The 26,240-nt window shown below is 46.3% G+C and overlaps 1 protein-coding gene across 1 annotated transcript; it reads left to right on the plus strand.

Moving 5' to 3' along the window:
- Positions 1 to 1,425: 1,425 nt before the first annotated feature.
- pitx3 (paired-like homeodomain 3) lies at positions 1,426 to 25,839 on the plus strand. The gene is made up of 4 exons (XM_080507348.1): positions 1,426 to 1,635; positions 13,986 to 14,103; positions 20,206 to 20,411; positions 24,705 to 25,839. Exons 2-4 carry the CDS (start codon positions 13,995 to 13,997, stop codon positions 25,272 to 25,274), a joined length of 885 nt encoding a protein of 294 aa, XP_080363474.1. The 5' UTR covers positions 1,426 to 1,635; positions 13,986 to 13,994; the 3' UTR covers positions 25,275 to 25,839.
- Positions 25,840 to 26,240: the final 401 nt, after the last annotated feature.

A 26,240-nucleotide genomic window follows, 5' to 3' on the forward strand; every position in this document is an offset into this window, starting at 1 on the left:
TCCAGAGACCTCAGGCCAACTGACCAGCTGGATAGAAACGTGTCTTTTCAGTTTTGTGAAAAGGTACATTCATTATATTATAGACTCTTTTTTTTTAGGTTGACAAAATAAACATAATTCAAGTACATTCAATCTCTTTCTTTATTGGTGTCAGATAGAAAAGTGACCCTCATGGAAAAGTGACCCACTACCATTATGTCATCTATGTCTCAACACCTTACATACATACGACTCAGGAAATGGATGATATCACATCAAAAGAAGCCTGGGTCAATAAAAAAAAAGTTTATATTTCTGTTTTGTATAAACAGACTTGTAAACTTCACTTTTCTGCATTTAGAAGTCTCTTATTTTGAAATAATATATATGAAGATAAAATAAAATACAGAAGCATTGGCTGATGACGTGTAACCAATAATATTTATATTAAATATCTACATTAGAACAGTTTTATTAGTAAAAGGTAAAATGTCATATTAGGGATCAAAATTCTGTGGGGTGGGTTATTTTTTCCATACAAGAATAGTGACCTGGGGGTCACTTTTTTAAGTTCCATGGGGTCAGAATTCTTTAATGACACCAGTGCAGCTCAAATCAGTTCAACCTTCACTCCGCACATAGTTGACTGAATGTCATGTAATACAGCTGTAATACCACATATTTCCATATGCGCAGATTAAAAAGATTTGAGTCCATTTGAATGGTGTTATCAGAATGTGTATTACTGTAAGAATGAACCATTTAAGAAAGAGAAACTCACCAAGCTCATGTTGATCAAACATGTTTTTGATACCTAAATTAAACAATGGCCTTAGATGATTTTCATTCACAGTACTGTAACCAACATGAGTGTTGACACTGCTGTGACGTCTTGTGTGTGTGTGTGTGTGTGTGTGTGTGTGTGTGTGTGTGTCAGTAATCCAGGGAAGAGTCCGCACGTGTTGAATGAACAGGCACAGATCGTTTTTTTTGACAATCTTACCTGCCCAGCTGGTTTTGAAAAAGACTGCATATGGTGTCACATCAGTACAGCTGCTTGTATTCAGCAGACTGCATCACAGCACGACAACACTACAGCAGGACCGTCACCAAGAAGCTGCTGCTGCTGCTGCTGCTGCTGCTGCTGCTGCTGCTGTGTGTGTGTGTGTGTGTGCGTGTGTGTGTGTGTGTGTGTGTGTGTGTGTACGCGCGCCCCAAAGATAGATAGATAGGTAGACAAACACAGAGAGAGAGAGAGGCCATCCCTTCTCCAGTGAACCTGTCACACACAATATTTAGCACGCAGTCAACTCCCTCCCTCCTCCCTCCATCCATCCCTCCCTCCCTCCCTCCCTCCCTCCCTCCCTCCCTCCAGACCCCCCCCCCCCCCCGCCCCCTCCCTATACTCTGTGTGGGGATCAAACCTCACTCTTCCACAGCCTTCATGTCTGACAGCACAGAGGGAAGAAGAAGAGGAGGAAGAAGAAAGAGAAGGAGAAGGAATCTGACCGACTCTCGCCCTTTCTGACTCTTTGCGCTCCGGGGAAACTTTTTGTCCATGTCACCAGCAGGCCTGAGGCCAGGACAGCCAGCAGCCCGCAGCAGAGCAGCTCTTTGCCTTCTCCACGGATTAATTTAACCAGACCGGGACACCATGTGAGTGCCACTAACCGCTGGTTTCCTCCGTCTCTCCACTCCGTCTCTGTTTCCAGCCGTGCGCTCTGGCGCTGCGTAAAGCTTCACAGTTGCCAAAACAGATCAAGACAAGAGGGGGTAGATTGAGCAACTTAATAAATTAACTAGCTTCCATTATTTACACAGAGAGCAGTAGGAGCGAGCCTGTTTTCTATTTGGATCTGAATGTGAGAAAGACAATAGAGAATTGTTTAGATTAGGGTGCGTACATATAAAATGAAAATCATCCGGAAAATACAGACTTCATAGATACCGAGTAAACTTTAAACAGAAATATAAATCGGGAGCTAAACATGCGGCCCACGGGTCAAAACAAGCGCACCAGTGGGTCTGAATCAAACTCACAAAAAATCTCGCTGCAATTTTGTATATAAGGTTTCTGATGTTTCGGGTTTATTTATTTTCGAGTCGCACTCATTCTACAGTGTTCCTCCTCCCCCCCCCCCCCCACACACACACATTTTATTCAGCATTGTTATTGCTGGCGAGGTGGCATTAGCAGTGTGACAATGAATTAGTAGAAACACGCTGAAGGCTGCAGCCATATTAATACTGTTTCAGAGGAATCCACGTCGTTCTGCCGAATTGGACAGTACAGGGGAGTTCACTGGTCGATTTGTTACGCTTCTAGTTGTAACACAATTCAAAGGGACATTAAATAGATATTGCTGAAGTACAAGACTTGAATTTCAGGCGTTCACTGCATTTTGACCGTCATTAAAAGCTGTGTCACGTCAAATAGTATTCATTTTTCATTCTAGATTTTTTTTAAACATAGGCCTTTGTAAATTATATATTGAATAACATTTCTTATTTCTTACTCTGTGCCCTAAAACAAAGAGAGAACATTTTAGTTGCGCTTGTTTGGAGACGAGCTGTCTTCAGGAGTAGTGACTTTGACCCCTTCGGCGTGAAAACGTGTGTCTTTGGTTGGTGTCTTTTGGTGTGAACCGGGCGGATCCATCACTCGTGTCCCGTCCTCTTCTTCCTGTCCGGGGGTTTCAGCGTGTGAGGCCTGTAGACAGCTGCGCTTCCGCGCGGCCTTTTCTCTCCCGCGGACGGAATCTGGAGGATTACAGCCCGGTTCCGTTTCTGTGAAGTATTGAAACGGGCAGCGGAGGGCTGGGCGTGTTTGGAAGGAACAGAAATATTGACGTCTGAGACAGAAACGCGTGGCGTGGAGGCCGTGGAGGCCCGGCGGAGCGCGGAGGGGGGGGGGGGGGGGGGGATCGGCGCACCGTGCGCTCTCCGTGACGCACCGCGAACAGCCGTCCAGCCTCACCGGGGATTTCTACACTTTACCAGATACGCCAGAGACGGTTTCCCCTTCTAACAGTTTGAATAACGGACGTGACACAACAATTAATACGGACCAAAGCCTTCTTACTTGTGTTTTCACAGATTTCCAGCTTTTTTTCGTGCTCTCCATTCACGCGTTTTGTTTTGTTTTGTTTTGTTTAATATAGATTTTAAACTAAATATAAAAATAAAGCCCTTTCAAATGAGCCAAAAATATCTGCTGTTGGAGAAACGCACCACTTCTCCCTCACACCTTCAAACAGTTTTGTATTTCATCACGACAGAATGATGTGCTGGCTTCAATTTGGGTTGTTTTATCTTTTTTAAATACCGAAAGAAAACGCATGAAATTTTTGATTTTAAAATGTATTTTATTATTATGGTATTTAAAGCTGGAAGGTATCGATTTCTGCTCCATAAAGAAAACAGAAAGTCCGGGTGAGCTCCCTCCCCTGCATGTGGACAGTTTATGGCCTCTTTTGCATCTCTTCCTCTGTCAGGACGCAGGAAAATGACATTTGCTTAATCGAAGCTCACGTTTGGCCTCAGGGCACAATGGAAATACTTGTAATGTCCGGACCTGTCCTGATCAGACCCGAGGAGCTCGGAGCCGCTGATCAGAACACGAAAAATCCAGGTTTTCCCAGATTAAATCCGCGGTTCCGAGAGGCGAGGGATGGACACTGAACTCAAATAATAGTTCTTTTTTTTTTTCGCCCCCCCCCCGAAAATGATACATTAAAATTAGTGGGGCAATTATCTATTGTTCCTCATCTGCCACCCTATGAGTTTCCGCTTTCCAAGATTATTATCCGGATTATTTTGAATTAGAACTCGGAGCTGATCTGAGCTCACACTGATTTGAACTGCGCCGACACGTCGGAGTGCACGCAGGACATCAGCCGTTTATCGTCATTATATGTTAAATGTTTTTTTTTTTTTTTAATTTGTTCTTTTTAAAATATGTAGTCAAATTAAATAATTTCAGGCTCATTTTTGTGCAAAGTTATCGTGGAAAATGAAGGCGTACTGTGGACAGTACGGAGGAGGATGAGGAACACCCAGAAAGATGTAGAAAAAAAAACTTTATTGTGGCCTTTGCCAACATTATTCAATCTCACTTTGAAAAAATCTTCAAAATTATCAACAAAATCAAATCAAATTTGGTAGAAAACTGTAAAAATTCCGAATTTTATCTCGAAAAAAGCAAAAGAAATAAAGAAATCATACATTAAAATCAGAACCGTGAGAAAAAAGAATTTCGACTTTAGTCTTGGATATACAATAAGTCATAATTGTGAGCCTATTTAAAAATGATGAATTCTGACAAAATGTCAGAACCGTGAGCCCGGCAAAAAAAAAAAAAAAAAAAAAAGAATAATAATATTTGAACGATTCCAAATCCCTTTGGAGCGATCAGACCTTATTTAAAGCGAGGCTGGGGTCTGTAAATAGTTGGGATGGTTGTACGCTCTCTCAGGCCGGCTGTATTTTGATCAGCCTGATAAATAGTTGATGTGAAAGGCTCTGTGTTAATCACTGCTCAGGACTTCTATTGGCTTGCACAGACAATTATTCCGGTGCGCAGCGCCGCAGGAGCGCGCGGCCGCGCCGCCTCAATCATATGCAAATGGCTGTTATAGGAGGGCAGAAATTAACATCTACAAACATTGGACTGAAATTCCATCTGCCGCCTCTTCGAGGAGGCCCTTAATAAGTTCTCAGACAGCAAAGTGACACACATCTTAATCAACTCTTAATCCCGGGAATTAATTCTCTACGCGTTTATGAATAATTCCCCTGCAAATGTAAGCAGCCTGCGGCAGATGGACCCGCAATATCCCCAAAAATGAGATGATTTTTTTTGGTGGTTTCCATTATTATTTTTTATTATTATCAGCAGATATATATTTTAATGAGATTGGTGGCACTTGGCGACTGCTTATGCAAAAAGCGCTGCAGCTCATGCACACACACACGCACGCACACACACACATCACACACACACACACACACACACACACACACACACACAAGTCAGATTCGGACCCGGAGCCCTCCCAGGTGAGGTGAGAGTGTGCCCACCACTTCCCCGGAGCCTCCAGGGTTCTTCACTGCGTCACGGCAGGAGAGAAGGGAGGGTTTGGATCTGAAGGCCGTCAGTTGTTTTCTGTCTGCAGCTGCTGTTGCACTTTGATTCGGAATTTCTTGTGTAGAAATGGAAGTGGAAAGGTGTTTGTTAAGGTATCCCCCGGACCCCCTGGTCTGTCCCGCTGCTGCCACACCTGAAGCTCTCTGGCGCCCCCCAGAGGATCCTGCCCGCTCTGGGAGAGTCGGAGTTGTAGTGAGGAGTCAGTTGTACTCAGTTTCCCCGAAGCTTCTTTCACCAGACAAACCCTGAAGTGCAGTGAGGGAACTGGATGACCGTCCGTACCGCTCTACTGGAGAACTCCTCTTGAGATGAGGTGGTCCATGGTTCCTTTCTGGTTCCTCTCTGGTTCCCCTCGGGTTCCTCTCTGGTTCCTCTCTGGTTCCTCTCTGGTTCCTCTCTGGTTCCCCTCTGGTTCCTCTCTGGTTCCTCTCGGGTTTGTCTATGGTTCCTCTATGGTTCCTTTCTGGTTCCTCTCTGGTTCCCCTCGGGTTCCCCTCTGGTTCCTCTCTGGTTCCTCTCTGGTTCCCCTCTGGTTCCTCTCTGGTTCCTCTCGGGTTTGTCTATGGTTCCTCTATGGTTCCTTTATGGTTCCTCTCTGGTTCCCCTCGGGTTCCTCTCTGGTTCCCCTTGGGTTCCCCTCGGGTTCCTCTCTGGTTCCTCTCTGGTTCCCCTTGGGTTCCTCTCTGGCTCCTGTTTGATTCCCCTCAGGTTCTTAGGTTCCTCTAAGGTTCCTCTCTGATTCTCAGGTTCCTCCCGGGTTCTCTGGCTCCTCTCAGGTTCCTGTTTGGATCCTTTCTGGTTCCTCTCAGGTTCCTGTCTGGTTCCTGTCTGGTTCCTGTCCAGTTCTCCAGTTGCTCTGAGATGTTCTCCAGTAGAGAACCCTCCACTGTTCAGTGGCTGCTCGTTACCTCACCTCAGTGAGCAGCAGAGGAGCTCCTGCTTTTGGAAACAGAATCATGTGGATGGGGATGTGTGGAATGCACGGGTGGGGTGGGGGGTGTTGGTGATGGTGGTGGTGGTTGTGGGGTGGGTGTTCGGGTTCTCACACCTTGTTGTGGACAGACTGACGGTCTCATGTCACCCGGCCTCTCAGCGCCACCGGCCCTCAGCCTTCTGACTTTAAACACCAAGAAGTAGCTCAGGTCACCTTCAGCACAGGGAAACTTGATGTTTAGAGCGCTTCTGTTCTCGGTCTGCTGTGTTGGTTCACCATCAGGGCTTTTACACCTAAAAGAACCCGCTGCTAGTTCACCTTCTATTGCCAGTTCTTAAATGCGCCCCTCCAGACATCATCAAGGGAGCCAGTGAGAGCCACGTCTCTACAGACCCAAATAATAAAGGACAAAGTGGAGCAACACGTCATCTGTTGTGCCAATAGAACTTAAAGAGTAACTGGATTTCTAGACTGCCATCCTTAAAAAAGAGATGTTTTTGGAAATGTTCTTGTGTTCCTTTGTTGATTTCAGCTTGTTCAGCTGTTGTAAAAGCTTTCAGGTCTTCGTCCTGATTGGCTGGACGACATGGCCCTAAATTCATATCTTGATAGTTTTTTATCTAAATGGTGATCATACAAAAACAAATGTGATTTTTCCTCAATAAAATTTGACAACAGACGATTCTGAGTCAAAGTCATTAGCATGCTGCAACACAGGCACTTTTATTAACCACCAATATGGTGACAAAAGGAGCATAGATGTCTGTTGGGTTTCAGCCTGGCCAGTCAAACTCAGTTGAGATCAGAGAGAAGCCGGTGGGGGTCGGACCATCGCCAACACCAAATATTTTAGCGCTAATAAATAGAATACATGCAAGACAATGGAATATAATAAAAATGGGTACAATTTCAACATCATGCCAATTTTAAACAATGTATCCTACTACAAAGTACAGTGAAACATCTCTTTCACTGCTGTTGCAACTGAAAATATAACAATAACGACTATCTGTATTTGTAGTCACCTCACAAACCGGACTGGACTCTCTGGAGGACCGGACTGGCCTCTCTGGTCGACTGGACTGGACTCTCTGGAGGACCGGACTGGCCTCTCTGGTAGACTGGACTGGACTCTCTGGTAGACTGGACTGGACTCTCTGGAGGACCGGACTGGCCTCTCTGGTAGACTGGACTGGATTCTCTGGTCGACTGGACTGGATTCTCTGGTCGACTGGACTGGACTCTCTGGTCGACTGGACTGGACTCTCTGGTCGACTGGACTGGACTCTCTGGTAGACCGGACTGGACCCTCTGGAGGACCGGACTGGGCTCTCTGGTAGACTGGACTGGACTCTCTGGTCGACTGGACTGGACTCTCTGGTAGACTGGACTGGACTCTCTGGTAGACCGGACTGGTCTCTCTGACTCCTGACCTGAAAGATTCACAGTATTTAAAGGTCATGACCTGTGAGTGTTGATGACCTATGAGTGTTATCAAATCAATGAGAAGCCAGTATGATTGTCAGTAGATTACTGTGCAGGAACTTAGTCCTCTTAGTGAACTACATAGTGGTAGAGCGCTGTGTCTTTAATATTCAGCGGAGTTTTCATGTGTCTCCCTGATCATTCTAAGTGTTTTTCTGAGGCAGAGCTGAACAGTGACAGAAAACCCACTCCAGGAGGCGCACTGCTCCAGAGGAGCCACAATCATTTGTCTTGCTCCAAACATGCTTTTTGTGTCCTGCAGATTCAGTGTTGGATGGATGAATTCACCAGTTCCTCCTTTTCAACTTTTAAATCATCTTCGTCTGTCACTGTGTTGTGTCTGTCTGCGGCGTGAGCAGCTGTAGAGCAGGGAGAGGCGGGGCCTGGAGAGCAGGTAGGGGCGGGGCCTGGAGAGCAGGTAGGGGCAGGGCTTGGAGAGCAGGAAGAGGCGGGGCCTGGAGAGCAGGTAGGGGCGGGGCCTGGAGAGCAGGTAGGGGCAGGGCTTGGAGAGCAGGAAGAGGCGGGGCCAGGAGAGCAGGAAGAGGCGGGGCCAGGAGAGCAGGTAGGGGCGGGGCCTGGAGAGCAGGAAGAGGCGGGGCCTGGAGAGAAATCATGAAACCTAGTGACTCTTGAAATTAATATTTTAAAGGAAAAATGTATATCAATATTAAACAACACTATATTTTTCAGCTTTGAATTTTATCAAAATGTTGATTTATAGCCCAGCTCCTATTGGCACTAAAACTGAAGGGAAACATTCAGAATGTTGGTTGGTTTCAGATTTTTACTGAAGTTAAAAGCCTCTGAAATAACAACAGGCCTGTTAAACCTCCATGGTGCCAGCTGGTAAAACTGTCCATGTTCAACTTCAAGAAAGATAAACATCAGAAGTGGAATTTCTCTTCACATATGCTGAAGCCAATTGTTCCAGCAAAGCCACCAGTCGAGGGTCACATTCCTCTGAACGTGGATCAGAGCAACCGGGTTTTATCGAAACAACAGGAAAAAGAGAAACAATATTTGTGCGGTTATGAAGCAGAAAACTGATCTTTCTGACCCACAAGTCAACTTTAACCCACAAAAGTGCCTCAGAGGCACATTAATCCAGATCCACAGCAGCGAGGCTGAGCCGGCTAATCTCTCCACTGGGAGACCCCCGCTTGTCCTCAAGACGCCGGCGGCTCACCTCCTGTCTGCATCTCAGATCTCTGCAGCGCCGCATCTTTCTCTCACGCATGTGCAACCAACAACACATGCGAGCGTTGGTCTTTAAGTCACTGGTTGCTTGTGACGATGTGAATGTGTTGCAGTTGTTTGGTGGGAGGAGGCGTTTGGCTTCATGTCACTTCATCAGCCTGATGTCCCGGTCCTGAACGCATCACTTCTCACAGATTCTGTCTTCATTCAACAATCCACACACACTACAAGGATTTGAACCATGGAAACAAATCTTCTATTCCCTGTGTGTCCTGTGCAGCCAAATGTTCCCCTCCTAAAGCCTGAACTAACTTTGTGATGTGAACTAAACAACCAAATTATGTCCATATGTGGACGCTGGGTCCAAGGAGGTTAAAGGTCATCTGAGTAGAATTAGTCTTGTATGACGAATCCCTCCGTGTTTGGACATTCAGGTTTAGACGAGGCTTGGGGTTAGGCCAGGTTTAAGTTTAGACCAGGTTCAGGGTTAGGCCAGGTTCAGGGTTAGGCCAGGCTCAGAGTTAGGCCAGGTTCAGGGTTAGGCTAGGCTCAGGGTTAGGCCAGGTTCAGGTTTAGACCAGGTTCAGGGTTAGGCCAGGCTCTGGTTTAGGCCAGACTCAGGGTTAGGCCAGGTTCAGGTTTAGACGAGGTTCAGGGTTAGGCCAGGCTTGGGGTTAGGCCAGGCTCGAGGTTCGGCCAGGCTCAGGTTTAAGTCAGGTTCAAGGTTAGGCGAGGCTCAGGTTTAGACCAGGTACATGGTTAGGCCAGACTCAGGGTTAGGTCAAGCTCAGGTTTAGACCAGGTACAGGGTTAGGCCAGGTTCAGGGTTAGGCCAGGCTCAGGTTTAGACCAGGTACATGGTTAGGCCAGGCTCTGGTTTAGGCCAGGCTGAGGGTTAGGCTAGGTTCAGGTTTAGACCAGGTTCAGGGTTAGGCCAGGTTCAGGGTTAGGCCAGGCTCTGGTTTAGGCCAGACTCAGGGTTCGGCCAGGTTCAGGTTTAGACCAGGTTCAGGGTTAGGCCAGGCTCGGGGTTAGGCCAGGCTCAGGGTTAGGCCAGGCTCAGGTTTAAGCCAGGTTCAGGGTTAGGCCAGGCTCAGGTTTAGACCAGGTACATGGTTAGGCCAGGCTCAGGGTTAGGTCAAGCTCAGGGCTAGGTGAGGCTCAAGTTTAGACCAGGTAAAGGTTTAGACCAGGTTCAGGGTTAGGCCAGGCCCAGGGTTAGGCCAGGCTCAGGTTTAGGCCAGGTTCAGGGTTAGGCCAGGCTCAGGTTTAGACCACTTACAGGGTTAGGCCAGGCTCAGGGTTAGGCGAGGCTCAGGTTTAGACCAGGTTCAGGGTTAAGCCAGGCTCAGGTTTAGGCCAGGTTCAGGGTCCGGCCAGGCTCGGGGTTAGGCCAGGCTCGGGGTTAGGCCAGGCTCAGGTTTAAGCCAGGTTCAGGGTTAGGCCAGGCTCAGGTTTAGACAACTTACAGGGTTAGGCCAGGCTCAGGGTTAGGCGAGGCTCAGGTTTAGACCAGGTTCAGGGTTAGGCCAGGCTCAGGTTTAGGCCAGGTTCAGGGTTAGGCCAGGCTCAGGGTTAGGTCAAGCTCAGGTTTAGGCCAGGCTCAGGGTTAGGCCAGGCTCAGGTTTAGGCCAGGTTCAGGGTTAGGCCAGGCTCAGGTTTAGACCACTTACAGGGTTAGGCCAAGCTCAGGGTTAGGCGAGGCTCAGGTTTAGACCAGGTTCAGGGTTAGGCGAGGCTCAGGTTTAGACCAGGCTCAGGTTTAGGCCAGGCTCAGGTTTAGGCCAGGCTCACGTTGAAGAATATAAAGAAGCTGTAATATTCTCTTCATATTTTCTTTTTGTGAACTTTTTCATTGATTGTATAAAATCACCTCATTTCTATTTTTAGTTTTGTAAAAAGCTGGAATGAAAAACTAAACACCTGATGATTTGACCAAAGAAATACTTTGGATTTAAATGTTGTTCTTTTTTCTTTCTCTAGTCCGTAGATTGAAAAGCTGGCATCACTTTCTTTGTGTGAAACAATGGAAGGTTGACATAAAGAAAGTTGAGCTCGTCCTTCTAGAAACTTTACTTCTTTACTCACAAACATGAGACTTAAACAAACCTGATGGACGATTTTACAACTTTTCTCATTTCAACCTCTTCTCACTCTGTATTTAGAAATGATCCGTTTGATGAAAAGAGTAGAAACCAAAGAGTCTGCAGGAGTGTCTCACGCTGCAGGAGTGTCTCACGCTGCAGGAGTGTCTCACTCTGCAGGAGTCTCACTCTACAGGAGTGTCTCACTCTGCAGGAGTGTCTCACGCTGCAGGAGTGTCTCACTCTACAGGAGTGTCTCACTCTGCAGGAGTCTTACGCTGCAGGAGTGTCTCACGCTGCAGGAGTGTCTCACGCTGCAGGAGTGTCTCACGCTGCAGGAGTCTCACTCTGCAGGAGTGTCTCATGCTGCAGGAGTCTCACTCTGCAGGAGTGTCTCACTCTACAGGAGTGTCTCACTCTGCAGGAGTGTCTCATGCTGCAGGAGTCTCACGCTGCAGGAGTGTCTCATGCTGCAGGAGTCTCACGCTGCAGGAGTGTCTCACGCTGCAGGAGTCTCACTCTGCAGGAGTGTCTCATGCTGCAGGAGTGTCTCATGCTGCAGGAGTGTCTCATGCTGCAGGAGTGTCTCATGCTGCAGGAGTGTCTCACTCTGCAGGAGTCTCACGCTGCAGGAGTGTCTCACGCTGCAGGAGTCTCACTCTGCAGGAGTGTCTCACTCTGCAGGAGTGTCTCACGCTGCAGGAGTCTCACTCTGCAGGAGTGTCTCACTCTGGGGTGAGGAGAGGTGAAGTGACATGCTTATTGTGCCTCCTGTCAGTATCAATCAGTGAGCACAGTGGACATCAGAGGAACAACAGTGTTTGATGAAACAGATTCCTTGTTGCCTCCTGCAGTCTGAAGACTTTACTACTACTACTACTACTATAATTACTACTACCACCATGACCACTACTACTCCCACGACTACTACTGCTACCACAACTACTACTATTAGTTCTATTACTACTACTACTACTACTACTACTACTACTACTAGCACCACTACTACTACTACTTTACTACTTTATAACCTACAACTCCAGTGTTCCCTCACTGCTGTCAGGAGGAATGAAAAGTCAGCAGCAGTTTATTAAGTTTATCTGCTTCACTCCTTTCACCAGCGCTCAGCCTGGGGGGCCAGGCTCTGTTCCTTCTGAGGGTCTGTCCACCTCATCGTGTTCCCTCTGATAATCTGTCCACCAGGCTCTGTTCCTTCTGAGGGTCTGTCCACCAGGCTCTGTTCCTTCTGAGGGTCTGTCCACCTCATCGTGTTCCCTCTGATAATCTGTCCACCAGGCTCTGTTCCCTCTGAGGGTCTGTCCACCAGGCTCTGTTCCTTCTGAGGGTCTGTCCACCAGGCTCTGTTCCTTCTGAGGGTCTGTCCACCTCATCGTGTTCCCTCTGATAATCTGTCCACCAGGCTCTGTTCCTTCTGAGGGTCTGTCCACCAGGCTCTGTTCCTTCTGAGGGTCTGTCCACCTCATCGTGTTCCCTCTGATAATCTGTCCACCAGGCTCTGTTCCTTCTGAGGGTCTGTCCACCTCATCGTGTTCCCTCTGATAATCTGTCCACCAGGCTCTGTTCCTTCTGAGGGTCTGTCCACCAGGCTCTGTTCCTTCTGAGGGTCTGTCCACCAGGCTCTGTTCCCTCTGATAATCTGTCCACCAGGCTCTGTTCCCTCTGAGGGTCTGTCCACCTCATCGTGTTCCCTCTGAGGGAACACGATGAGGTGGACGTGTCACTGATTTCATTCCGTCTCACGTCTCTAGAGAACAACCAGTTGGAGGAAGGTGCAGCTTTGAGGTGAAGATTTCAGTATAAATGTAAATGATGTCAAAGTGAGGGGCACCAGAAGACTTTCATTATTATTCCCTCAACAGTTATGTTTCTCGATGTGACAGAAGAGATCGCCTGCATTCGCCCACAACTAACTGTATGTTGACCATGTGGCCACGGAGGGGTGGGGGTGGGGGTTCTAGCTGTGGGGGGGAGGGGGTCATCCTTTACTGTCACCAGAAATCAGACAACACACGTCTCATTAAACACATGAAGTTATTTTCTGACTTGATTCTCGATAAAGTCATGAATCATGCCAGCCGTCCCTCAGACGGACAGAGTAGATGCCCCCCCCCCCCCCCCATAATAAAGGTGTGAACTGCTGTCACACATACTGCAGGGAGCTCCAGCTCTTCCTCGCCCTCTTCACTCCACCTTGTGAAATGTCAGAGTTTGATCAGACCTCCGCTGCTCAGCCGGTGGTCCAGAATAGAGTTCATTCAGGCTGGGGGCCTGTTATAGCTGCTGATGTCAGCGTCCTACAAAAGAGGGAACGGAATCACAACCTCACCCCCGAGTGGATGGAAAGATCGAAGAGAAAATAGAAACAAGAATGCGCCAACAAATTAAACAAATAACCACACACACACACCCACAATCAGGCAGGACGCTGTACTGATTTAGATCTACGGATACTTTCCCCAGATAGAAAGGGAAATGTGGAAAGAGTCTCTGGGGAGAAGAGGGACATGTTGAGGTCAGCGGGAGACACAGAAATCCTGTTAATTCAACTCTGATCAGCTTTGAAACAAAAAGCACAAATATATTAACAGGACAAGCACGAGAAAGGAATTCAGAGATTCTGAATTTGATGCATTGATATCTTTGCTAATAGTATCATCATCATCATCATCAATAATAATAAAAATAATAATAATAATAATAATAAAATAGAAATACAAATTTAAATAAATATAATACTTCTAAAAATCCCTGGTTCCAAATCTTTATTGCTTTTACATATTTACATTCTGCAGCAGAGGTTTTTCAGTGAGTGAATTAAAGTAAGAGTGAATAAAGTGACAATAAATTCACATTTTAAATGAAGAGTTGTTGTTATAATAAGATTGTGAAAGTCACAGGAAATACACAGTGTGACAAAGTAATACACACTCAGCTGTTTGAACGGGATCAATTTAAATAATCTGTAGACAAATTAAATATTACGGAGACGACAACGTGAAAACAACCTTTTAATGGTAGATTTTAAATAATTAAATCGCTCACAGAATTCAGTAGATCGCAGTCTAACGCTCGTGCGTGTGTGTGTGTGTGTGTGTGTGTGTGTGTGTGTGTGTGTGTGTGTGTGTGTGTGTGTCCACAGAGCCTGGTTATGGATTTTAACCTGCTGACGGACGGTGAGGCCCGCAGCCCCGCGCTGTCGCTCTCAGACTCCGGGACTCCGCAGCACGAGCCAGGATGTAAAGGCCAGGACACCAGCGGTCAGTAAACACACACACACACACACACACACACACACACACACACACACACACACACACACACACACACACACACACACACACACACACACACACACACACACACACACACACACAGGCGGAACGATGCATACATTTTAAGAAAATGCGTAAAAATGTGACATATGTGATAACAGATCAAATAGGCTCTATTTATAATAATAATAATAATGACAATAATAATAATAATAATAATAATAATAATAATAATAATAATAATAATAATAATAATAATAATAATAATAATAATAATAATACAATAGAGGTGAAAATGAATGTCTGTGTAATTAAAAGAGTAGAACAGGCTGTTCAACCTGGCGATCTCAAACTCTCTCAAACTCAGCAGAGGCTCCGACTGTGAAGTGTGAAGATGTACAGAAACTATGAAGCTCATTTTTCAAAAAGTGTTTCTAATTCATTCCCTCTGAGTTGCGCTCAGTGACGCATTCGTTGATGTGCCGAAGGAGCATTTCAGCATCAGAAGCGGAGAAGTTGAATTGTTTTGTGCCAGTTGGCGTTCACAGGAAACAGAACTGAAATTGGGAAACGTGAGTTTTTTTTTTTTTTCCATCCTCAGTCTGAAAAGACACAGATATAATTGTATTTATTACAGAAGATTCACAAAACAAATATGAAAGTTGGGTCATTTGTTTGATTGTTGGATGCATTTTCTTTTAAATGAACTTACTGGGGACGTGTGAATAAATCTTAAAATGTGTGCAGGCGGTTTAATGAGGTCTCGCACCTCGAACCTCCAAAGCCACGGAGACTCTTCTGGAACGTTCCTTTATTTGAGCGGCTATTCGGCTTCGTGTCCCCGGTCCCCGGACTAACACTGCACGTGGCTCTGGAACTAAAACGACTCTCCTGCTGCAGCCGGTCCTCCAATAAGTAGACTTGCTGTTTCGCCTGTGTGCAGTGGGATTGTCTTTCGTTTGACGCCAACTCGTCCTGCGTATTTTACGCAAGGACTTTGCGTGTTCATGTCCAAGTCCCACCACCCAGACGCACGCTTTTTTTTTTAATATCGTTAGTTACGATACATGAGCGTGATCGTGTGTTTTCCACGTGACCGGCTGTTCAGATGGACGTTCCCCGGCTCAGACTCCATCCTGGATTAATGGAGGACGGATGATTGAAATGATCGGTGCGCAGTGACTGACGCCTCGGTCATTTCTCAGGTGATTTGCGTCGCTGGCGCCGGGCCGGACTGAGGCGATGGGCGGTAATCAAACTGATCCCGACGTGAGTTTGAATATGAAAATGAATTGCAAAGGAGGTCGTGAGACGCGGCGAGCGCTGCGTCCTGCGCGCAATTACGCCAAACACAACCGTCCAGTACTTCTCCTCGCTCGAATGTTCTCTAAATACTTTAAAACCATAAGAACGACAAATCACTTCTAGTAGCTTCATTTGTCTTCCGCCCTGACAAATACTAAACCAACAAAGACTATCAAAACCATAAAGAGCACACAAAAGTGTGTGTGTGTGTGTGTGTGTTTTCTGCTCTTCAGACAAGGCCTGTGTTTCTATGCACAAAGCGATTGGCAGTGCTTTACAGAGAAATCAAAACAAAATACATCAAAACAAAGCCTCTCAGAATCTTTGCTGTTTAAAATGATCAAATATATTAAAACCCAGTGATTAAACTCAGCATGAAAAACAGAATAAATAAAGAACAAAAACGATTAAGATAAAGGTATTCAATAAGCAAAATCTACAGTTTAATGGGAAGCCAGAGTTTTGAGTCCTGGTTGGAAAGAAGTGAGCATGTCAAGCAGGAAGTTTGCTCCACAGGACAGAAAGTAAAAGCTGCTTCACCTCTGAACCTCCTGCTGAGGGTCCTGATGTTTCATATTGTACAAGTAAATGAAATAGAAGTGAGTTGGACGGTGACTCGTCCTGCTGCTGCGTCTCTCTGCTCATCAACGTGCTGCAGGCACACTGTGTGCTTATGTGTCTGTAACTCAATCTAATTGCTAAAGTGTGTGTGGCTAGGAATCCAGTCCTAACAAACTGTTAAAGACAAACTATTCTGGAGAGAAACGTGGCGTAGAAGCGCTTTCATGTGTGTCCTGCTGCCTCGGGTGGTTTCAGTCCCACAAAGGGAAGGCAGGTGCAGTTTCATCTCATCTTGTGGATGAACTTCACATTTAAGGATAATTAAATGATCAGGCCTTTGTTTGAGATCAGCTTACATCTCGTCCTTGTATCTTATTTTATATATATAACCTCAACAATTCTAAATACTGAGACTGAATGTGTGAGAAGCGAAGCACGAGAATTGACCCTGAGCAAGCATTGTTGGAATAAACATATAAATGTATGAAATGAGTGGGATCGGGGGGGGGGGGGGGGGGGGTGTCTGTGTACCACCTGTACAGGTGTTTTCTTGCCAAAGTGGATTTCTGTTTGAACTCTTGTGGTTCTGGCTCTCAGACCAGTCGTTTGATGTGTGATCACCAGAGTGGGAAGGTGTCACCTCCGAGGCCCCTCCCTCTCACTCCTATTGTCTTTAAGAAAAGCAGCTTCAACAAACATTTTGTTGCAGTTTAACGTCGGCCTTTGTGCTCCTTTTGTGACGCTGGCTGAATGCAGCCTTCAATGTGGACTGTTATTGAGGATAAAAGGCTGCCACACCTTCCTGTGCCGGGCTGACGCCTCCGCCGCCACCGCCGCCAGCACCGGAACCGGCCGGCTCTACGGCCCTCCAGGCCTGTTGTCACAGAGTCTCCAAAATCTGTGTGTGTGTGTGTGTGTGTGTGTGTGTGTGTGTGTGTGTGTGTGTGTGTGTGTGTGTGTGTGGGTGAATAGACAGCTCGTCCACAAAATTGCCAACCCGGACAACTCATCCACAACAATTTTTCTCTGCATTATTGATTTGAAGGACTGCCTTTCAAAGTATATTTGACACATTTGGACAGATTATTAAGTGTATTTGACATAAAAACACAAGATATATCATAATATTTGACACAATAATAAGCAGGTGGCCTTAAGGTGCTCTTTATAACGTGTCGGAAGCTGCGGTTGTCATACAGCAGCGACGTTACATGTTATTTCAGCATTATTGATATCAGTGCCATAGAGCATATTCTTGATGGCTTATTACAGGTTTTTGTCATGTTTTCTCCTCTGAACTGCTGTAACGTCGAGCGCGGGCGCCGCCATCTTGGATGTTATGCGTTCTCCTATTGGACCAGCAGCTCACATGTGACTCAGACTCATCACGCATGACAATATATATAATATCATTACACCAGTAAAAATAATACTGACTTTAAACAGTGATTTAAAAAAAAACTGGGATTACACATGGAGAGCTTTTGACATGGAGCTCAGGACTTCTTTATAACAGTGAAAAGACATCGTAGTGTCCCGATGTTGGAGCAGATAACGCTCCTTCGTAGCTGACAGCTTTGAGTGATGCGTTCAGGTGCATCATGTAAGAGTGGCTTCAGACATATTAACGAGCTGCTGGGCTCCTTCAGCAGCGACGTGTGTGCAAAAAGAGCATTCTTCATGAGAACCAAAGCCATGTGATACCAGACTAAACATATATGGATATATACTAGATATCTGAAGCATATATAAAACATCAATTAGAAATAATATGTAAAAGTACATTGTACAGGATTTATTTTCTCCCAAAAATTCTGAAATGTCATTCCTGGACGAGTTGTCCTAGAATTGTGTGTGTGTGTGTGTGTGTGTGTGTGTGTGTGTGCTGCCATGCATAGCAGGTGATTCCTCTCAACAATGGGAGTTCTGCTGTTTCTGCAGCCACTGGAAGGTGATTTGTGTAAAAGCCCTGGAGTTGATGAAAGCCTGTGAGAAGCTGACCTGGAACGACTCGCTCATGTCGGCACATTATCAGTCAGGTTGCTCCTATTGTTGGTCAACGCGTCACTCCAGAAAGGGCTGCCCTTTCCTCTGTATTGTGTTATGGACTTTGGCCTTAAGTGACAGCTTACCCAGTGTCAGTTTACTGCCAGATAACAGCCTCTGCCTGGTCCTTATTGGTTTTGCCGGTGGCCCTGCCGAGCGGCTTTTTAAACCCTGCTGATCATTTGGAGCTGCTCCAGAGGGCTAAGCCCTCACCAAACACAGCCCAACCTGCCCCCACTCACAAAAGCCTGATCCTCGGGATTAGCTGGCCAACTAATTTCACTTCTTTCTGTGAGGTCCTCAGATTGCGGGAGTGAGATGCAGACACACTGTGGCTGCGCGGTGCCTCCGAGCAGCGCCACCTGGAGCACATGCAGGGATGTAGTGCGGCGTTGGAGCTCGCACACTCCACAGTGACGAGCCCAGCTGCACAGTGGGAGCAGAAGCTGCCGTCACGAGTCACATCCCCGCTTCAGGCTCTCACGTCTTTGCGATTCGGGATCCGTCGTTCCAGAAAGCAGTGTCCTCTGTGGTCCTGCACCAGGTTTTGAGTCGCAGAAGTGAAGCAGTCGGTGTTGTTTCCTCCGCTCTCCGCTTCACAGTGTTCAACACGACCGCTTGTGACTGTGAGGTGCCGTGTCACAGTGACTGTGGCGTTGCGCAGGACATGTAAAGAAGGGCTGAGCTCTGGAGGCGTGCGCGCCGCCGTGCACGCCGCTCCTGTCTGCAGAGGGATTACACAGACGTGGCTTCCATCAGTGTGGAAAAGACTTTGGGATCCAGCAGGATTCAGATCGGCCGCGGATGCAAATGAAGCGGCGGCTCATTAAAATATCCAACGCCTCTCAATGGCCCCGTTCACACCACAACCAATACGAGTGTGTCTGAAAGGCTTTCTCCACTATTGAGAGTCGGTTTCCACGACTACAGAGTTCTGATCCACTCTATCATGAAGTTTTGATTCCGGCTGTTACTGAGCATCCCTCCTCTTCCTCCTGCTCACGCACTTGTAAACCAACATGGTCGACCTGCAGCCATTTGACTGGCGCTCGTTTTCTAGTTTCATCCTCTGTATCAGTAGTTTAACAGTTTAATAACCTCTGATTCCTCAGCAGTCCACTAGGAGGTCAGGTTCGCTCCAATTTCTTCACCTTTATAGTGTTTTGTTTCATTACAAAATCAAGTAACAGCGCCCTCCTGTGGCCTGGCAGACTAACTACACCCTTGTCTGCTTCTGCAGTGGAAACACACTTTGTTTTAAATGGATGAGGTGTTGTCATGTGAAACGTTGTCGTGGAAACGGGGCCTACGATTCACCGTCACCTCCACTCTGCTCTCCAAGCGTCTGTGTTCACAGCCACCAGGGCAGGATGAGAGTGTGTGTTGGTATGTACACACTAGTGTCATACAACGACCAGGAAACATGAAAACATAGAAACTCTCCTCCTGATAGCTGTGAACGTTTATTTGACACAAAAACAAATACCTTTAGTGTTTCTGTTTGAGAAGTCATCCAGAAGAGAGGATTTTGCTCCGTCAGGAAAACTGTTTGCCTACTTGAGCTTTAGCATCAAATATAATTTTTTATATTTTAAATCCAACTGCTTTATTGTTCAGTCTTGTATTTTCCTGCAGTCCGTCAAACAGATACATTTCATGCTTTTATTTTTGTATTAACTTAAATGACTTTGAAGTACTTCAAAGCAAAGAGGAACCACGTCCTCTTGTTAACGGAGGACAGAAGCGGTAAAAACTAAATATGCCACCAAAAGTAAAAACTAAATAATCCTCTTCAGGTTTGACAGTCTGCAGCCTCCAGCAGGTTCTCATGGTTCACCTTCAGCTGCTAATCAACTTTCAGTAGTTTCAAAATAAAAGCCTCTTCCAGTAAATAAACCAGAAACAGACGCTATTTGCTTGAAACATGGGGCGATTTCTGTTTGATTGAGAGAGTGAGTGTGTCCCCCTCTCTTTGGACCCACTGTCCTGTCCTGTTGAGGACACGTCTTCCAGGTCCTCTGCGGGGACGGAGTCCAGCCAACCTCCGCCGTCAGTGATCATTCCCTGTGTTGTCATGTGGGGGTCGGTGTTGTGTTGCATGTGTAGACGCAGCTCAGTGCTGCAGTGTGGAGGCTGGTTGGTCCGTCCCGCTGATGTTTCCTTCTCGCGCTGCAGACACAGAGAAGTCCCACCAGAACCAGCTGGACGAGTCCGGCGCCGACGACGGCTCCCTGAAGAAGAAGCAGCGCAGGCAGAGGACGCACTTCACCAGCCAGCAGCTGCAGGAGCTGGAGGCCACCTTCCAGAGGAACCGCTACCCCGACATGAGCACCCGGGAGGAGATCGCCGTGTGGACCAACCTCACCGAGGCTCGGGTCCGGGTGGGTTCACACTTCCTGCACGGCGGGAGGAGCGGTGACGGTACCTGGTGGCAGGAAGCTTCCCTCCGCTGGTTCTTTACTCCTCCTCCGCAAACATCCAGAGCAAACACCAGACATCACGTGTGTGTGTACAGGCTGACGACGCTGAGCCTCTGGAACCACTGTCACACTCCACCACCACGTCCAGCCTCACCCAACACACGCTCACAACTACAGAGAAAACTTGACCCACATTGATATTTAGTAACTTGTAATGAATTAGTTGGACGTGGGCAGAGCTGGTGGGGAAGTTCTGAGGTCGGCATTATTAGTCCACTTCAGTCAATGATAACTTTATTTAAATACAGCGCCTTTAGAAACCACATTACAACAATCTTTTTAGATTGAGAGAGCCCCTAGTGGTGAAATACTATAGTTCTTTTACTGTAAACAGCTAGTGAACATAGAACCCCCTAGTGGTGATACATTATTATTCTTTTAATCAGCTAGTGAACATAGCGCCCCCTAGTGGTGAAACATTATAGTTCTTTTAATCAGCTAGTTAATATAGAGCCCCCTAGTGGTGAAACATTATAGTTCTTTTATTCAGCTAGTGAACATAGAGCCCCCTAGTGGTGAAACATTATAGTTCTTTTATTCAGCTAGTGAACATAGCGCCCCCTAGTGGTGAAACATTATAGTTCTTTTATTCAGCTAGTGAACATAGAGCCCCCTAGTGGTGAAACATTATAGTTCTTTTAATCAGCTAGTGAACATAGAGCCCCCTAGTGGTGAAACATTATAGTCTTTAACTGTAAACAGCTACTGAACAGAGAACCCCCACAGTGGTGAATCATTATTATTCTTTTAATCATCTAGTGAACATAGCGCCCCCTAGTGGTGAAACATTATTATTCTTTTAATCATCTAGTGAACATAGCACCTTCTAGTGGTGAAACATTATAGTTCTTTTAAAAGGTGACACTTATTAAGACACTTTTATTAAAATACTAGTAAACAAATACAAGCAGACGCTTCATTAGTCTCTTTTAGAAAACAAACATTTTGTTGCTGGTTTACTGGAGATGACAGGTAGTTTGAGTTTATGGAAAGCAAAAAGTATATTAGGTATATTTTGGGGGTGTAGCTCCAGTGGGGGTGTAGCTCCAGAGGAGGTGTAGCTCCAGAGGAGGTGTAGCCACCACACGTGGCTCCACCGTCCCCAGACCTCTGCAGCAGTGAATTATTTGAGAAAAGGTGCAATTGGCTGAAAGTGTCAATGTGACGTTTTTGGCTGAACGCAGCCGCAGTTCACCTCCTCCTTCAAACATGATCTAAACGTAACATGGTGTGTGTGTGTGTGTGTGTGTGTGTGTGTGTGTGTGTGTGTGCGTGCGTGCGTGTGAGACAGAAGTTTGACAGAAGTTGTGAGCTGCTGGACAACCTTGACATTCAGTCGGTCCAGGTTGAGTGGCTCGTCCTTCAGCGTGGGGTTTCCCCGCTGTCACTGAGCGCCATGGAAAAGTCAGTCATGCACTTTATGCTCATATTAATGTTCAGCAGCATTCAGTTGCCATAATAACAGAGGATTGGGTGATAGTCAGCGTGTGTGCCAGGAGGGCCGGGTGGTGGCCCGCCATCAACACGAGAAAGCCCTATAAAAGTTTTATGAGGATTAAAGCGATATAACATCTGACACCAAATTATTTGAATGTAAAACTAACAACGACGCGTTGACAGATTACCAGCAGGCCTCCGTCACTCGCTTTCCATTCTTTCACTTCCATTCTCGAGAAAAGTTTGTCCACAACTTTCCACACGGTCTTCATTTTAAAAAAATCCTTAATTTTGATTTTCCACTAAAGCTTTAATCCAATTCATTTCCCCTCAAAATAGGACCATCAAATGACAAATGAGAAGATTGCCTTCCCCTGACATTTCTTTCATTGAGATCTCATTATTCAAATCAGTAAATGATTAGTTTTAATAAGCCTGCCTAATATGACTGTTTGATGATACACTCTAACTTTACTCTCTGGGATCATTATGTCTTTCCAGAACCCTGCTCAGTGTGCTCGTGATATTACTCAAAGTGTTTGACAGGGGTTAGGATCCTCTGTCTGCATGTGCAGAAGAATTACACTTTATTGACTCGTCTCAAGGAAAAATAACTTCCTGAGTCACCGGATTTCATTTCTGCTCCAATGGAAACCAAAGAAATGGAATAAGTGTGTGTGTGTGTGTGTGTGTGTGTGTGTGTGTGTGTGTGTGTGTGTGTGTGTGTGTGTGTGTGTGTGTGTGTGTGTGTGTGTGTGTGTGTGTGTGTGTGTGTGTGTGTGTGTGTGTGTGTCGTGTTTATGTTTTGCACCCAGTCTGGTTCTTTAACTTTTCTTACTTGGAGCATTTTTTTTTTAACAAAATATGAAGCATGTTAGAAATCCAAGCATTGGAGTAGTCATAGTGAACTTCTTATTCTTATATTAAAACATTCTCTTCTCTTCTCTTCTCTTCTCTTCTCTTCTCTTCTCTTCTCTTGTCTTGTCTTGTCTTGTCTTGTCTTCTCTTCTCTTCTCTTGTCTTGTCTTCTCTTCTCTTCTCTTCTCTTCTCTTCTCTTCTCTTCTCTTCTCTTGTCTTCTCTTCTCTTCTCTTCTCTTGTCTTGTCTTCTCTTCTCTTCTCTTCTCTTCTCTTCTCTTCTCTTCTCTTGTCTTGTCTTCTCTTCTCTTGTCTTGTCTTCTCTTGTCTTCTCTTGTCTTCTCTTCTCTTCTCTTCTCTTCTCTTCTCTTCTCTTGTCTTGTCTTGTCTTGTCTTCTCTTCTCTTCTCTTCTCTTGTCTTGTCTTGTCTTGTCTTGTCTTCTCTTCTCTTCTCTTCTCTTCTCTTCTCTTCTCTTCTCTTGTCTTCTCTTGTCTTCTCTTCTCTTCTCTTGTCTTGTCTTGTCTTGTCTTCTCTTCTCTTCTCTTCTCTTCTCTTCTCTTCTCTTCTCTTCTCTTGTCTTGTCTTGTCTTCTCTTCTCTTCTCTTGTCTTGTCTTCTCTTCTCTTCTCTTCTCTTGTCTTCTCTTGTCTTCTCTTCTCTTCTCTTGTCTTGTCTTCTCTTCTCTTCTCTTCTCTTCTCTTCTCTTCTCTTCTCTTCTCTTCTCTTCTCTTCTCTTGTCTTGTCTTGTCTTCTCTTCTCTTCTCTTCTCTTCTCTTGTCTTCTCTTCTCTTCTCTTCTCTTCTCTTCTCTTCTCTTCTCTTCTCTTCTCTTCTAATAGAAGAACTAACAAGATTTACATTGGCTTCCTTTGTACTACAATACCAGAAATAACCCACCTATTTTCACCATTTCTCTGTTCTAAGTCTACATTAGTGTACATAGTTGTTTCAGATAATAAAAGTCCTTTTAAAGTTTATATAAAAGCACTTAAGACAGTATTGACAGAAAACCATGATGATAATATGACAGAACCCAACCAGCAACAAATGGTTTAAAAGACGTTGAAAAGCCGTTTTTGCCTGCCGTCTAAACTCCCTCAACATTTGGTAGAAAAGAGAAGCAACATATTTTTTATCCATCCAACGTCGACACTTCTTCTCCTTGTTGGGGCGGCAGGGTGCCAGAGCCAATCCCAGGGTACTGTGAGTGAGGGCAGGGTACCTGGACAGGTGCTCAGTCTGTCACAGGACACACACACACACACACACACACACACACACACACACACACACACACACACACACACACACACACACACACACACACACACACACACACACACACTCAGGAGAAACTTAGACTCACCAATTAACCTCGTATGCACATTTCTGGATTGAGGCAGGAAACCCTTGCTCAGCTGGAGACAGCTTGACAACAGCTGGAGTTGAACCCACAACCTTCTGGCTGACCACATCGTTTCCCAGCACTGAAAGTTATATCATCATATATTCATTATGTAGATATGATACATTACAAGGACAGTCATCCATTCGTGCTGTAGAGTTTGGACAATGAGTGCTGATAAAAGATTGAATTATGTACATACCGTATAGTCCCCAATAGAAGAGCACCAACTAATAGAAGACCTCACGACTTGACGAAATATGATATTTGATTACAGTTTGGACCATTTGATTGGATTTCCTCTTATTTACTGTGACATATGGAAAACGTATGTGCTGTGATCCAATAGGTCAGAGAGCACTTGATCAAAAGTACTTTACTGTCATTGAAGAAGCCAAACTATCAGGTTGCACCCTCTTTGCCCCATAGCGCTCGTAAGCCTGCTGCTCCGAGAAGCCAGAAGACACTGGATTAACGTTCTGCCCCGTCTCTGCAGGTCTGGTTCAAGAACCGGCGTGCCAAGTGGAGGAAGCGTGAGAGGAACCAGCAGGCGGAGCTGTGCAAGAACGGCTTTGGCGCCCAGTTCAATGGACTGATGCAGCCTTACGACGACATGTACACGGGCTACTCCTACAACAACTGGGCCACCAAGAGCCTGGCGAGCAGCCCTCTCTCCGCCAAGAGCTTCCCATTCTTCAACTCCATGAATGTAAGCCCCCTGTCCTCCCAGCCCATGTTCTCCCCCCCCAGCTCCATCCCCTCCATGAACATGGCCTCCAGCATGGTGCCGTCGGCAGTGGCCGGAGTGCCCGCCGCGGGCCTCAACAACCTGGGCAACCTCAACAACCTCAACAACCCGGCGGCGCTCAACTCGGTGGCGGTGACGGCGGCGGCGTGCCCGTACGCCACCGCGGCCGGCCCCTACATGTACAGAGACACCTGCAACTCCAGCCTGGCCAGCCTGCGGCTCAAAGCCAAGCAGCACGCCAACTTCGCCTACCCGGCGGTGCAGAACCCCGCCGCCAACCTCAGCCCCTGCCAGTACGCCGTGGACCGGCCCGTATGAAGCAGCAGGACCCGACCGGACCGGAGCGGAGCGGCTGAGTCCACTGTCCCACCGTGGACCACCCCCCCCCCCCCCCACACCCCCCCACCCCCCCCACTCCACCCCCCCCATGCTGCCTGAGGTTCACACACTCGGAGAGGAATCCTCACCACAGACCAACAGAGAACAGAGGATCTCTCCTCACGGAACTGACCAACAGATTGAAAGGATTTCTAAAGATTATTCTCCAGTTTCATTTGTTTCTTTCTTTTGAGCTGCATGATTAGAGTAAATGTAGACGCCACCGACGCTTGGACTGGACTGGTGGCCGACATCTTGGGCCCGACAACTTCAGATGCAATCTTTACTTCTGCTGCAGGAGAAGGGACTGTGGTCACATGTTAGAGGATGTATATAATGGACTTTTTTTTTCTGTTTTGTATGTGACAAAAATATATGGAAATGTAGTACTTTAAAGATGAGAAATAGCATGATCTTCAAAAGCAAAAGGCCCTATAGGTGGATCCACATCGTTTAGGAACCTCAAACTGTGTTGTGAATTCCATTCCTGCTGGAAGGTCAAAGTTCACCCTGGATGGGGGGGGGGGGGGGGGGGGGGGGGGGTTGGTGGGGTTGGGTGGGGTGGGGGGGGTTTAATCCTGGAAAGTCAAAACAACCTGTAACCTTCAACCACACAAACAGCAACATATTTTAGCTCGCCAGATTTTTGAAGTACATCTCTAAAAAGCCATTGACTATATAGATTTGTGTGGTGTTATAATAAAAAGGGAGTCCATGACTGTAAAAATGTATGTAAGAGTGCAGTTGTTATAACAAAAAAAAACAAGCTTTTTCCTGGTGTAGCCTGCTTTGTCTCATTAAAAACAAACAACAACAACAAAAAAAAACAAAAACAAAACAACAATTAAAGGATCCGTTTCTATGAACTGCAGAAGGACTTTTGTGTCGTCCAGCTCCTTCCCCCCC

This window comes from Blennius ocellaris, assembly GCF_963422515.1.
Source record: "Blennius ocellaris genome assembly, chromosome: 13".
Taxonomy (NCBI): Eukaryota; Metazoa; Chordata; class Actinopteri; order Blenniiformes; family Blenniidae; genus Blennius; species Blennius ocellaris.

Coding starts and splice junctions, on each gene's coding strand:
- pitx3 (XM_080507348.1), top strand. CDS start 13,995: ATGGATTTTAACCTGCTGACGGACGGTGAGGCCCGCAGCCCCGCGCTG. Junction 14,104..20,205: donor TAAAGGCCAGGACACCAGCG/GTCAGTAAACAC, acceptor CTCGCGCTGCAG/ACACAGAGAAGTCCCACCAG. Junction 20,412..24,704: donor TCACCGAGGCTCGGGTCCGG/GTGGGTTCACAC, acceptor CCGTCTCTGCAG/GTCTGGTTCAAGAACCGGCG.